Raw genomic sequence first — 15,427 nt, forward strand, 5'->3', positions numbered from 1 at the left:
CATATTTAAAATCCTGAGGGAAAGACAACTGACTGAAGAGTTGAATAGGTAAGTGACGAATGTGTCAGCCCAAAAAGTTCCAGGAAAGTGTCATCCTTCTAAAAGCTTGCTCTCTGGGGAATGGAAAAATCTCAAAGTGACAAAATAGCTTGGCACTGTCAGCTGTCTTTAAAAAAAAAAAAAAACCTGGGACAAAAATCAAGAAGTCAAAATTAGACTTTATGGGTAAATGGTTCTAGTATATAAATTGAGTATTCTAGTTTATTGGAAACTCCTATGAGATCTATTTTAACAATGGCACATGGAGAACTATCCTAGGTTTATATATAGAAATGGTTTACTGATGAACTTCAAATTTTAAAAATGAAGCAGTCACTGTTATCGAGCAAAGTGGTACATCTGAGTGTCAAGAAGCCAGCTCATTTCTAGGCAAAACACTGCAAAGGTAGAGTGAAAGAAGAAGATAGAAGGGGCCCTTGAGACGCTGTCAGTTCCTCTTCCTCCTCTCAGAGCAGTCCCTGGGTCAGTGTCAAAGACCCTTCTCCAAAGGCTTCCATCGTCTCTAAAAACACCAGGCAACTGGGTTTATGATACCCAGCACCCAACACTGAAGAATGGGGTAGACTGAGACAAACTTCTCACAGTGAATTCCCAGAGGTCCATGATTATGAGGTGTAATCAAATGTACACTACATGACAAAAGTTCTGCTGAGACTCATAAATGTATAGTCCTAGAAGAAAAAGAGAACTAGAGAAAAGCAAAAGGGAAACATGTTACAGTCTTAGAATATTAAAACCTCTGGGTGGTTATGCATGTGTACATAATGAACCAAAAAAAACCTCTCAGGATCCTCAACATTCACATCCTTAAATACTGCAGACATAATACAGTTTGGGTCATACTATAATTATATACACATGCATCAACCCACTCCAGTATTCTTGCCTGGGAATTCCCATGGACAGAAGAGCCTGGTGGGCTATAGCCTGTGGGGTCGCTAAAGAGTCAGACACAACTTAGTGACTAAACAACAACAACAATATATTCCTAAATTGTGTAAGTTAAAAAAATATAACCGCATATACTTTACTTTCTCAAAAATTTTTTTTGTGTGTGTGTTTGTATGTTGTAGGGGAGGGGGTCTTTTTCCTTCTTGTAGCTTTGTTAATTTCAGAAAAAATAAATACCTTCACTCTACAGAGGTTTAAGGATTATTTTGAAAAGGTGAGTTGCTACAAAGTTTAATTATGTAAGTAATAAGTATCTGTCAAAAAGATTTCAAAAAATGTTTAATAGAATCACAACTTATTGTTCTGATATAATTTGATTTTATATTGTCTTATATAGCTGTCAAATGTCATTTTCTTTTTGTGCTGTAATGAATCAAATTACATTGGATAGAAAATTACTGTAAGATTCTTGGTATTAATAAATCACACATATAATAAAAATACTCAATGTTTCTTTAAATGGCATTTTTAATAGTGCAGGTACATCAGCAATATGAGGTTCTGAAAACCTGAGATGACAAAAGGAGCTTAATTTTGGAATATGGATTTTAATTCAATATGAACCTTGTCTCTTTTGTTTTTAATGGAATTATAGCTACTGAAATAAACTTGGCAAAAATTAAAGCAGGAAATCAGAAAATCAAAGGAAGTTAACAAAAACTGCATGGTTACTCCTCCTCTAAGCCAAACACATCCTTTAAAAGGTTTAAATAGTAAATGCATTTCACAGGAATAGGTGATGGCATCCCAAGCCACTCTTCTTTACATCTCTGGGAAAAAAACACAAAGAAGGATATAATTAGAACTACATTTGAAAGTGCAGTTTTATAAATGCAACATCAAATTGTTTGTTCCTTGTCATTTATATAAGCTCTTGGCTAAGTAGTTTGTTTTCCAAGCAGACATTTCACTAACTTTCAGATCATCAGGACTCTGCAGTAGATTGGATTCTTATACTCGATCCTCTGTTCTTCCCTGTATTAGAATTATATATACTGTGCTCTTTGCCATGTGAACTTGCCGAACCTCCTATGGAATCCTGTTTTCTAAGGAGTCCTTTTTCCCTTTGACATGAATTTGGCCACATGGCTGGCTTTGGCCCATGTCATCCTAGCAGATATACCACAGACAGTGGCCCTAATGTGCTAGAATGGTTTGGCTTGGCCTTTGTACCTCTGCCATCACCATGAGAAGAACATGGCCCAAGATGCTGCTGGTCTCAGAACGACACAGGTGGAGAAAATCCCCACACATGCACGATATATCATGGGCTTCCCAGGTGGCTCGGTGGTAAATAATCCATTTGCCAGTGCAGAAGACCTGGCTTCCATCTGTGGGTGGGGAAGATCCCCTGGAGAAGGAAATGGCAACCAACTCCAGTATTCTTGCCTGGAAAATTCCAAGGACAGAGGAGCCTACTGGGCTACAGTTCATGGACTCGCAAAGAGTCGGATATGACCGAGTGCGTGTGCACGTGCGCACACACACACACACACACACACACATATTATGTGATACATATATGTGTATATATATTTGCTAAACACCTTCACTCTAAAGAGGTTTAAGAATTATTTGGCTAAGGTGGCTTGTAACAAAATGCAACTATGTAATAATAAACGTTTCAAGGAGATTTCAAAAATCTTGTATATATAAATCTATATACACATAGGCATACACATACTTTTATTTATGCTGCAATGGTTAATTAATATTATTATCAATGGTGGGGGGGTGAGTCCATAACTACAGCTACCTATATTTCTATTGTCAAGGTTAATCGTTGTATATGCTGCTGCTGCTGCTGCTAAGTCACTTCAGTTGTGTCCGACTCTGTGCGACCCCATAGACGGCAGCCCACCAGGCTCCCCCGTCCCTGGGATTCTCCAGGCAAGAACACTGGAGTGGGTTGCCATTTCCTTCTCCAATGTGTGAAAGTAAAAAGTGAAAGTGAAGTCACTCAGTCGTGTCCGACTAGTAGTGACCCCATGGACTGCAGCCCACCAGGCTCCTCTGTCCATGTGATTTTCTAGGCAAGAGTACTGGAGTGGCTTGCCATTGCCTTCTCCGAATCGTTGTATATAAGAGCTGTTAAATCTTTCCTAGTGCCAAATTAGTATCTGGAGTCACAAGATACCACAGAAATACAGGTAAGGGCTCCATAATTCTATGTGATGTGGAAGCAACCTGAGAAAGTGATATTTTACTTGGGCTTTATGGGATGAGGAACAGTTTCTTGATGTGTTGTTTAGCTACGAAGTCGTGTCCAGCTCTTTGTGACACCATGGACTATAGCCCTTCAAGCTCCTCTGTCCATGGAATTTCCCAGGCAAGAATACTGGAGTGGGTTGCCATTTACATCTCCAGGGGATCTTCCCAATTCAAGGACTGAACTGGCATCTCCTGCATTGCAGGTGGATTCTTTACCATTGAGCCACCAGGGAAGTCTTGATCAGCAAGCAGTTCAGCAGGGGATTAAAGTGATGAAGGCTGTTCCAGGCATAGAGAATAGTATAAGCAAAGGCCTGGAGACCTAAAAAATCTATTTTCAAGAAAGGGTGAGTATCCTGGTTGGTCTGGGGTACACAGCACAAAGCGAGAAGAGAGGCAGTTGGAAGGAAAAGGTGGGGCCAAACTTGAGGCCTTCTGTGCTAGTTTATGCTTTATGCTATGGCTAGGGAAAGTCAATGGTGGATCTCAGTGAAACTGGATTAGAAGTTTATTAGGTAACTCATTGGATGTATGAAGAATGAAAGGAAGGAGGACAATCACTTTGGAGGTTACTGCAATAATCCTAGGGAGAGATGACTGCCATAACCAGTGCAGCTGAGCCTGGGGTGAATAAGAACTAAATCTGAAAGACTGCCACAATAGAACATACAATACCTGGAAGGTAATTGATGTGAAGTGGTGATAAAAGAAAGAGGTCAAGTTATAGGTTGAATTGTGTCCCCTCAAAAAAGACATGTTGGAGTCTTAACCCTCTGATATCTCAGAATTTGACCTTATTTGGAAATAAGGTCATTGCAGATGTAATTAGCTCGATGTGGTCATCCTGGAGTAGGTTAGGCCCCCTAATTCAATATGCTCAGTGACCTTATAAACTAATACAGATAAGGACAGTTCTAAGACTTCTAAATTTGGTAACAGCTGAGGATGTCTGTATTAGTTTCCTAGGGCTCCCATAACAAATTACCACAAACTGAGAGGCTTAAAGCCACAAAATGCATTCTGTCACCGTGAAAAGACCAGATGTCCAAAATCCAGGTGCTGGCAGGGCTGGCTCTTCCTGGACACTCTAAGGGAGACTGTCCCATGCCCCTCTCCCAACTTCTGGGAGTTGATGGCTATCCTTGGAGTTCCTTGGCTTGTAGATACATCACTCCATTCTCTGCCTCTATCTTGTTCTCCGTGTGTCTGTGTATGTCTCTGTCATCACACAGCCTTCTTATGACAACAATTACTGGATTTAGGGGCCACTCTAATCCAGTATGAGCTCATTTTAACTTTTAGTAGGTGTTTTAATTGTATCTGCAAAGATTCCATTTCCAAATAAGTTCACATTCTGAGGTTCTGGGTAGACATGAATTGACTGACATGGGGAGGGGGCAACATTATAAAGAAAATAAAAAAGCACAAAGAAGAGAAGTTTTAAACATTTTTAACTGGGAAATAATGATCATAGGGAGAAAATAAGCTCAGTTTGGGGCATTTTAATTCGAGGTACCCCTAAGACAGCGAGGTAAAGATTCTGGTAAATATCTGGAAACAGGGTTCTGTATAGCACAGACCTAAACTCCAGAAATGGGCAAAGAGGTGGAAGTCACTGAAACATGGGTTATATGTAAAACTGTGATAATTAATAATGATGATGCAGAATCAGAATCCGAAGAGCACCAAGAACTGGCATCTCTAACTGAAGCATAAAGTCTTAGTTTAAGAGATGATTGATGATGACAATGATTATAAATTTACTGGTTATTAACTATATGACGGGTACTAAGTGATATAGTGAGCTATTTAATTGCTGCAGTTTAAAAAATTAATAAACAGAAACTTGAGTTAAATAGAGTCAGGAGACCAGAAGGGGAAGCCTTCATGCCCTTCATTATAATCAGAACACAAGAGAAGAAGAGCGACACCTCTTCTTCCCTGGCAAGGACACAGCCAATGAAAAGATATGGACCCTTTGTTTGCTACCACTTTTCCAATTTCCTTTTCCTCTCAAGTGTTCTCCTTCCTTTGCCATGAAGGAGCGTGCACATGGCTTACCATGGCTGCAGACCCCCAAATGCACTTCTCTTGCTGTTGTTTAATTGCTAAGTCGTGTCTGACTCTTTGGGACCCCATAGTAATTCTCTGATGATTGCAAATAAATTCATCTTCACTGGAGAACTATTCAGCAATCTATTTGATTTTAAGTCAACACCTGGATTTAGAAAAGGCACTCGAGATCAAAGTGCCAATATCCATTGGATCATCGAAAAAGCAAAAGAGTTCCAGAAAAAAACATCTACTTCTCCTTTATTGACTATGCCAAAGCCTTTGACTGTGTGGATCACAAAAAACTGTGGGAAATTCTTAAAGAGGTGAGAACACCAGACCACACCATGTGCCTCCTGAGAAATCTGTATGCAGGTCAAGAAGCAACAGTTAGAACTGGACATGGAACAACAGACTATAAGGAGTACATCAAGGCTGTATATTGTCACCCTGCTTATTTAACTTATATGCAGAATACAGCATGAGAAATGCTGGGCTGGATGAAGCACAAGCTGGAATCAAGATTGCCGGGAGAAATATCATAACCTCAGATATGCAGATGACACCACCCTTATGGCAGAAAGCTAAGAAGAACTGAAGAGCCTCCTGATGAAAGTGAAAGAGGAGAGTGAAAAAGTTGGCTTAAGACTCAACATTCAGAAAACTAAGATCATGGCATCTGGTCCCATCACTTCATGGCAAATAGATGGGGAAACAGTGGAAACAGTGACAGACTTTATTTTCTTGGACTCCAAAATCCCTGCAGATGGTGACCGCAGCCATGAAATTAAAAGACGCTTGCTCCTTGGAAGAAAAGTTATGACCAACCTAGACAGCATATTAAAAAGCAGAGGCATTACTTTGCCAACGAAAGTCTGTCTAGTCAAAGCTATGATTTTTCCAGTAGTCATGTATGGATGTGAGAGTTGGACTATAAAGAAAGCTGAATGCTGAAAAATTGATGCTTTTGAATTGTGTTGTTGGAGAAGACTCTTGAGAGTCTCTTGAACTGCAAGGAGATCCAACCAGGCCATCCTAAAGGAAATCAGTGCTGAATATTCATTGGAAGGACCGATGCTGAAGCTGAAATGCCAATACTTTGGCCACTTGATGTGAAAAACTGACTCATTTAAAAAGACCGTGATGCTGGGAATGATTGAAGGTTAGAGGAGAAGGGGACGACAGAGGATGAGATGGTTGGATGGCATCACTGACTCAATGGACATGAGTCTGAATAAACTCTGGGAGTTTGTGACAGACAGGGAAGCCTGGCATGCTGCAGTTCATGGTGTTGCAAAGAGTTGGACACAACTGAGTGACTGAACTGAACTGAACTGAACAACAGCAGAAAACCCTAAGAGGTAGGTATTATTATGATACTCATCTACAGAAAAGGAAACTGAGGCAAGAGAAGGGTTAAGTAGCTTGTCTAAAGTCAAACTGCCAGTAAGTGGAGGAGTCTGGACCATAACCCCAGTCTGAGGGCTCCAGAGCCCTGCTTATCTGCTGGGCTACCCTCCAAATCCCAGGTAAGGAGTGGGCCTATTCAGAAGCAGCTGGCTCTCATCCTACATGGCTACATTTAGTCCCATCATTTTCAACAAGAACAGTTAAGTTACAAAACTATGATTCTTGAAGGGACACTATACTTCTCTTTCAAGAATGCCTCCTGTTGGATGCTGGAGGTGGAGCCCAGACTACCCAACCAGCTGTGTAAAAAAGGAAATGACTATTCAGATGGATGATGGCTAAACCAACTCCTAGGGTGTATTCTGTGTAATTCATACTACATGGAACTTCAAGAAATGTCTTTCCTATGCCCTAAAGTAGTAAATCACTGTGTGTCTGAATGTGCATATACAAAATGTGTGTGTATTTTATATGTGTGTGTGTGTATATATATATACAAATTAATGAAGGGTAAGATCAAGTCATTCAACTATTCAACATGTCCTCAAAAATCTCATTATAAGACTTTAAAGCAATTTTCACTCTTAAGTAATAGAGTAGTTCCTCAGTATCTTGGTTCTAGGATCTTCTGCAGAAACTAAAATCTAAGGATGTTCACGTCCCTTATGTAAAATGATGGAGTATTCACATATAATCTATGCATATCCTCCTGTAGATTTTAAATCATCTCTAGATTACTTAAAATACCTAATACTTTGTAAATGTCATGGAAATAGCTATAAATACAATGTAAACACTATGTAAATAGTTGGTGTATGGCAGATTCAAGCTTTGCTGTTTGAAATTCTCCAGATCTTTTTTTCCCAAATACTGTTGATCCATGGTTGGGTGAATCTGTGGATATGGAGGGCTGACTGTATTTCTTAATTTTACCATGTTATAGAAGAACATTGTACAAATATGTACATTTAAAATCACTATTTCCTGATAGGCTTTTTTTAAACAAAACTTTTCAATACAAAAAAGAAATGCATTATGCAATATATAACATTACAATTAAATTATCTTCTCTCATGAAACAGGTCAGTATTAGAAGATCTTCATTCTTTATTCGGCAGCAAAATATTTGAATTGTTTGGTTTAATTTTTGTTTGATTTTTGAGCAAGAAATCATGATTTACATCCTAACAACAAGAGAAAAAGAACTTATATTGGAATAATGATAACTCAACAGTTTGGCGATAAGAAATTTATTAGCAACAAGCCAAACCTGGGTAAACAAAACTCAAGGAAAATGCCCTGAGATTTGAAGTTAAGGACAATTTAAGATGAAAAAATAATGTATGGGAGCAAAATCTGCCACCCTAAAATGTGCCTCTCTGGCATGAGTATTACTTTAAGTTGATTATTTTTAAGAAACAGAAGACTCAGGAAGAGCTTTTACCCTCCCCCTTAACTGCCTAAAAGAATTTAGATAAAGGGCTTGTTCCAAGAGACCAGATAACGACATGTCAAGTAGACAGGGAGGAACTGAGCAAAGTCTGCTTGTTTAAATTTCTTTCTGTGTTCCATTGCTTCTGCATGGCCCAGCAAAGATTTCTTTACCAAACACTTGCTCTTTTCATCTTCCTGGGAATTGCTTTCCTTCCCTTTCCTTTTGCAGTCCTAGACCCCTAATCCTTCTCCTCGGTCCTTTAGTCAAGAATGACATCTATACCTCATTTTACCTGTCTTTGGAATCTCTCACGTTTATATGGATTCCCCATATACAAGCAATTGTTTTTCTTTTCCCTGTTAATCCATCTTAACCTTATTTTAACTATTCAACCAGCCAAAAGAACCTAGAAGGATGGGAGGAAATGATTTCCCATCCCCAACAACAACAATAGTCCATTTCTTTTAATTCTGACCACTTTAAATCCAGTGGCTCACACAATGGTTTCCTGATGGCTCCAGCTACGCTATGCCTTTCTCTAAAATCAATACCACTTCCCTCAAGTTCATTTCCCTTTGTCACTTTTCTCCAGCTTCTAGATGGAAATGACATTTTCTGCCTAAATATCTGAGTTTGTAGTGCCTGAGGAACCTAATATTTATACATTGGCAATATGATCTGGTGATTTACAGTAAGAAATGTATATTTGGTTTTGTCCCCATTCCTGGCACAGAGCTCTTAAAACTCTTCAGTTCAGTCACTCAGTCGTGTTCAACTCTTTGCAACACCATGGACTGCAGCATGCCAAGCTTCCCTGTTCATCACGAACTTCCAAAGCTTACTCAAACTCATGTCCCTAGAGTCAGTTCTGCCATCCAACCGTCTCATCCTCTGTCATCCCCTTCTCCTCCCACCTTCAATCATTCCCAGCATCACAGTCTTTTTAAATGAGTCAGTTCTTCACATCAAGTGACCAAAGTATTGGCATTTCACCTTCAGCATCGGTCCTTCCAATGAATATTCAGCACTGATTTCCTTTAAGATGGCCTGGTTGGATCTCCTTGCAGTTCAAGGGACTCTTGAGAGTCTTCTCAAACAACACAAATCAAAACCATCAATTCTTCAGCATTCAGCTTTCTTTATAGTCCAACCCTCACATCCATACATGACTACTGGAAAAACCATAGCTTTGACTAGAAAGACTTTCGTTGGCAAAGTAATGCCTCTGCTTTTTAATATGCTGTCTAGGTTGGTCATAACTTTCCTTCCAAGGAGCAAGCGTCTTTTAATTTCATGGCTGCGGTCACCATCTGCAGGGATTTTGGAGTCCAAGAAAATAAAGTCTGTCACTGTTTCCACTGTTTCCCCATCTATTTGCCATGAAGTGATGGGACCAGATGCCATGATCTTAGTTTTCTGAATGTTGAGTCTTAAGCCAACTTTTTCACTCTCCTCTTTCACTTTCATCAGGAGGCTCTTCAGTTCTTCTTAGCTTTCTGCCATAAGGGTGGTGTCATCTGCATATCTGAGGTTACTGATATTTCTCCTGGCAATCTTGATTCCAGCTTGTGCTTCATCCAGCCCAGCATTTCTCATGCTGTATTCTGCATATAAGTTAAATAAGCAGGGTGACAATATACAGCCTTGATGTACTCCTTATAGTCTGTTGTTCCATGTCCAGTTCTAACTGTTGCTTCTTGACCTGCATACAGATTTCTCAGGAGGCAGGTGATGTGGTCTGGTATTCCCATCTCTTTAAGAATTTCCCACAGTTTGTTGTGATCCACACAGTCAAAGGCTTTGGCATAGTCAATAGTGCAGAAGTAGATGTTTTTCTGGAACTCTTTTGCTTTTTCAATGATCCAACGGATGTTGGTAATTTGATCTCTGGTTCCTCTGCCTTTTCTAAATCCAGCTTGAACATCTGGAATTTCATGATTCACGTACTACTGAAGCCTGGCTTGGAGGATTTTGAGCATTACTTTGCAAGTGTGTGAGATGAATGCAATTGTGCGGTAATTTGAACATTCTTTGGCATTGCCTTTCTTTGGGACTGGAATGAAAACTGACCTTTTCCAGTCCTGCAGCCACTGCTGAGTTTTCCAAATTTGCTGGTACACTGCATGCAACACTTTAACACCATCATTTTTTAGGATTTGAAATAGCTCAACTAGAATTCCATCACCTCCACTGGCTTAAAACTCTTGGAATGTCCTAAGTGATGACAGTGATAGGGTCTATTTTCTTATGTTAATGCGACATTTTTGAAAAGCACCTTAGATGGGGGCTGGTTGCCAAAGGAGCCAACCACATGATTGGAGGGTTGGAACTGTCAGTGCCCCATCTCCACTCCCCACCCTATACTGCCAGGGCAGAGGCAAGAGGCTGAAGAGTGACTTCATTCACCAACAGCCAACGATTTAATCAATCATGTCTTTTTAATGAAACCTCCATAAAACCCCAAAGGTACAGGGTTTGGAGAGTATCCAGGTTGGTGAACACGTGGAGGTGTGGGGAGAGTAGTTGAGCCCAGAGTGGAAATGGAAACTCTGCGCCCTTGCCCCACTTTGTGCTTCATGCCTCTCTCTTCCATCTATCCGTTCCTGACTTATGATGTTTAGTTGCTTCAGTCAAGTCCAACTGTTTGAGACCCTATGGACTGTAGCCCACCAGGCTCCTCTGTCCATGGGATTTCCCAGGCAAGAACACTGGAGTGGGTTGCCATTTACTTCTCCAGGGGATCTTCCCAACCCAGGGATTGAACCCGAGTCTCCCGCATTGCAGGCATATTCTTTACCACTGAGCCACCCAGGAAGCCATTCCCGACTTATATCCTTTCATAATAAACAGGTTATCTAGTAAGTAAGTTGTTTTTTCTGAGTTATGTGAGCAGCTCAAGCAAATTACTCAAACCCAAGGAAGAGGACAACAACTCAAGTATGGCTCAGATGGTAAAGCATCTGTCTACAATCCGGGAGACCCAGGTTCGATCCCTGGGTTGGGAAGATCCCCTGGAGAAAGAAATGGCAACCCACTCCAGTATTCTTGCCTGGGAAATCCCATGGACAGAGAAGCCTGGTAGGCTACGTCCATGGAATCGCAAAGAGTCGGACACAACTGAGTGACTTCACTTGAGGAGGACATGGGAACCTCCAATCCACAGCCCTTGGGTCAGAAGCACAGGTGCTAACTTTGACTTGTGAATGACATCTGAAGGAGGAGAGGTAGTCCTGTGGGACTGAGCCCTTAGCCTGTGGGATCTGATACTATCTCCAGGTAGACAGTATTAGAATTGAGCTGACCTGTAGGAGACTCAGCTAGTGCTGAGAACTGCTTGGTATGGGGGAAAACACACATTGGAATTGGTACCAGAATTGCAACTAACCCCCAATTTCAGGCAGATGTTCACAGTACTAGTTTAAAGGGACTAACTAGTAATCAAGTCGGTATCCAAAGGATGAAGGAAGCAGGACATAAGACTTAAGAAACTCAGGGGAATGAGGCATTAATAAAGTAGAGGGCAAAGGTATCTTCTTCATAATTTTGTCTGTAATTGGGTCCACCTAAAGCAGTCACTCTGCATATAAGTTAAATAAGCAGGGTGACAATATACAGCTTTGACGTACTCCTTTCCCGATTTGGAACCAGTCTGTTGTTCCATGTCCAGTTCTAGCTGCTTCTTTTTTTTAATTAATTAATTTATTTTAATTGGAGGCTAATTACTTTACATTATTGTATTGGTTTTGCATACACTGACATGCTTCTTGACCTGCATATGCAGAGTACATCATTCAAAGTGCCAGGCTGAATGAAGCACAAGCTGGAATCAAGATTGCCAGGAGAAATATCAATAACCTCAGATATGCAGATGACACCATCCTTATGGAAGAAGGCTAAGAAGAACTAAAGAGCCTCTTGATGAAAGTGAAAGAGGAGAGTGAAAAAGTTGGCTTAAGAATCAACATTCAGAAAACTAAGATCATGGCATCTGGTCCCATCACTTCATGGCAAACAGATGGGGAAACAGTGACAAACTTTATTTTGGGGGCTCCAAAATCCCTGCAGATGGTGACTGCAGCCATGAAATTAAAAGACGCTTGCTCCTTGGAAGAAAAGCTATGACCAACCTAGACAGTATATTAAAAAGCAAAGACATTACTTTGCCAACAAGTCTTTCCAGTCAAAGCTATGGTTTTTCTAGTAGTCATGTATGGATGTAAGAGTTGGACTATAAAGAAAGCTGAGCACTGAAGAATTGATGCTTTTGAATTGTGTTGTTGGAGAAGACTCTTGAGAGTCCCTTGGACTGCAAGGAGATCCAACCAGTCAGTTGTAAAGGAAATCAGTCTTGAATATTCACTGAAAGGACTAATGCTCAAGCTAAAGCTCCAATACTTTGGCCACTTGATGCGAAGAACTGACTCATTGGAAAAGACCCTGGTGCTGGGAAACATTGAAGGCAGGAGGAGAAGGTGATGACAGAGAATGAGATGGTTGGATGGCATCACTGACTCTAGGGACATGAGTTTGAGTAAGCTCTGGGAGTTCGTAATAGACAGGGAAGCCTGGTGTGCTGCAGTCCATGGGGTCACAAAGAGTTGGACACAACTGAGCAACTGAACTGAACTGAAAGGAATCACGTGGCCAATCTCTTTTAGAGGTCTTTGGTAACATGGTAACCCACTCCAGTACTCTTGCTTGGAAAATCCCATGGATGGAGGAGCCTGGTAGGCTATATAGTCCATGGGGTCGCAAAGAGTCAGACATGACTGAGCAACTTCATTTTCTTTCACTTGGTAACATGAGAAATCCCCTTACTACCATTGCCTAATTGTTCTAATAAATTTGCAAATGTTCCAATCATTACATAATATTTATGACTGGACAGTGAGTTAAAAATATTCTTTGTCCTCACTGACCTTCTATTCAACCCACGCTACAAAATTTGAGGAAAGCTTCAGATTATATTGTTTCCCAGCACCACACATAAGTTTTAAGTGGAAATAACTGCATGGTGATTTTACAACAGGACAGTTCATCCACAGCAGTCAAACCTTCCTATTCTGGATGGGGATAAGCCTGCTTGTGTTTCTGTAAAACACCCTGCCTAAAGGTGCAGGATCAGAATCTTAAATACCTGTATGTATCAGACGTTCTGCCATTACCCCTCCTGATTCTCTCCCCCTTTCTACATTGGCGCACACCAACCTAACCTCCAACCATCAGCACCTGCCTTCCTCTGCCCGAGAGCTCTCCTTTGGCCTCTGGGGCCTGCTTTGGCTGTCCCTGTGACATGCCACGGGGGCTTCCCAGGTGGCACTAGTGGTAAAGAACCCTCTTGTCAACACAGGAGACACAAGAGATGTGGTTTGATCCCTGGGTTGGGAAGATCCCCTGGAGGGAGGGTACAGCAACCCACTCCAGTATTCTTACCTAAAGAATCCCATGGACAGAGGAGCCTGGCAGGCTACAGTCCATGGGGTCACAAAGAGTTGGACAAGATTGCAGTGACTTAGCACGCACACATGATGTGCCACAAGTGCCTGGGAATTCATTATTTCCCCCCACTTCAGCAGCAGCTGTTAAACAATGACTGACAGGAGTTGATGGAGGGGATAACTCTGATGTACATATCAGGTTACTGGATCCCTGTGTTTCCCATAGACATTAAGTCCCAGTCATTCCCATTTTTACTGGTTTGATAATATGCCTTATATTTCTGCTCTTCCATTTCTCACTTCCCTGCTCCCTTGCTAACATTCCCTTCACTTTGTCCAAAAAACTATTTACACGCAAATCTGTTGTCTCTGAGTCAGCTTCCAGAGGAAGTCAAACAAAGATAGTATGCAATTTTTCATTTATCAAAATTAACAGAATGTCTATGAAAGTCCCAGTACAGCTTGGAACAAAGCAACTTCTTGACAAACTGTGGATGGATCCAGAGTCTGCAGTGTGACTGCCAGATAACTCTAGAGACAGTACCCAAATCTCAAAGCAAAATTCAGTGTAATCTGGAGTGTAAACAGTATGTGCCACACAGCATTTTCTGGAAGAAGGAAGAACTATGAGATGCAGAGTGAAATTCAACAGTAATACAAAATCATGACTATAAAATGGCTGGAAATCATTGTCTGCAAGAGGGTCCCATGACATCTTTCAATCTGGCTGTCACTGGAGATACTTAAGATGTCAGAGAAGTTGGCAATAAATTACTTGTTCATCAATGGTGAAAAAAAAATGTAGCTGCCAATCTGTAAAACCACATATCCTTGAAATGGGAAGCAAAGATGGCACTGGATAGAAACCCAGTAAACAGCAGCTGCCCAGTGAGAACAGCAAAGCTGTGTGTGAGCTCATAGGTCTTGGATTTATTTGCTTTGACATTTTTAAAAGGAAATTTAATTGGATTATGTCTCCTTCTAGCTTAAAATTTTCTACTGTAGTACTGGCCACCAGATGCATGCGGGAAAAAGATCAGGAGCCAATTAAATTCCACGCTTCACTGAAACAAGGTTATTTTTATTCCTCCCAAATGTAAGGCTGCTAGAGTCATGTTAGTGATTTCACTCTATTACTCCCTCTTCGCTCAATAAAAAAAAAAGCATATTTTTTATCTATGAATTTGTAGAAAACTCCAGTGCTGTATGGAACTGAAATTGCTGCTTTCTTGGATTTTCTTTCTTCTACTAGGTTGACATGACCTTGGAAATAATCAAATTAAGTTGACAGAAATCATAAAAACAATTAAATTTCAGTAAATTAAACTTAAATTAATTTGAGGAAGAAATTTTGCAAATACTTCCTAAGATAATCAAGAGCATTCTGAAGACATAAGGAAAATCTCATATATAAAACCAGGAGACTTGTTTACGTTTCTATCCATTTCTGTCTTTACCATAATGCCAGTATTTCACAACTGCATTTCTTTGCCCTACACCAAGCTCCAGTAGAGTTGTCAACTGTGTGAGTGTAGCTAAAAGTTGTTACTTTTAAACAAGAAAACCTTTCCTTGAAATTGCATTACAGGGCAAGTCAAGTTTTCATGGAGACATGAAGTTTTTAGTTTTAGTGATAAGCTGATTTATACAATTCAAGTAGACATCACCAAACCTTTTAAATGACAGTCGATTCTGGCAGTATTGTTCCCTGCTAGGTCATTGCTTTGTGTAACATAATCAGTATGTGTTTACCAGTTATTTTTTAAATCTAATGAGAATGACTGAAAATGTTAGCTGCTCAATCATGTCCGACTCTTTGCGACCCCATGGACTGTACACACCAAGCTCTTCTCTTCTGTCCATGGGGATT

The 15,427-nt window shown here is 40.5% G+C and overlaps 1 protein-coding gene across 3 annotated transcripts in view; it reads right to left on the reverse strand.

Moving 5' to 3' along the window:
* Nucleotides 1-1,475: 1,475 nt before the first annotated feature.
* EFHC2 (EF-hand domain containing 2) overlaps nucleotides 1,476-15,427 on the reverse strand; it is a 326,643-nt gene continuing 312,691 nt past the window's right edge. For all 3 annotated transcript variants that reach the window (XM_088833699.1, XM_088833698.1, XM_055393577.2), the window contains one exon: nucleotides 1,476-1,781. In XM_088833699.1, the coding sequence (XP_088689825.1) occupies nucleotides 1,680-1,781 (102 nt within the window). In that variant the 3' untranslated portion in view covers nucleotides 1,476-1,679. The remainder of the gene's footprint in view (nucleotides 1,782-15,427) is intronic.

This window comes from Moschus berezovskii, chromosome X (assembly GCF_049115385.1).
Source record: "Moschus berezovskii isolate FMDL1 chromosome X, NW_MosBer_1.0, whole genome shotgun sequence".
In the NCBI taxonomy this organism is placed as follows: domain Eukaryota; kingdom Metazoa; phylum Chordata; class Mammalia; order Artiodactyla; family Moschidae; genus Moschus; species Moschus berezovskii.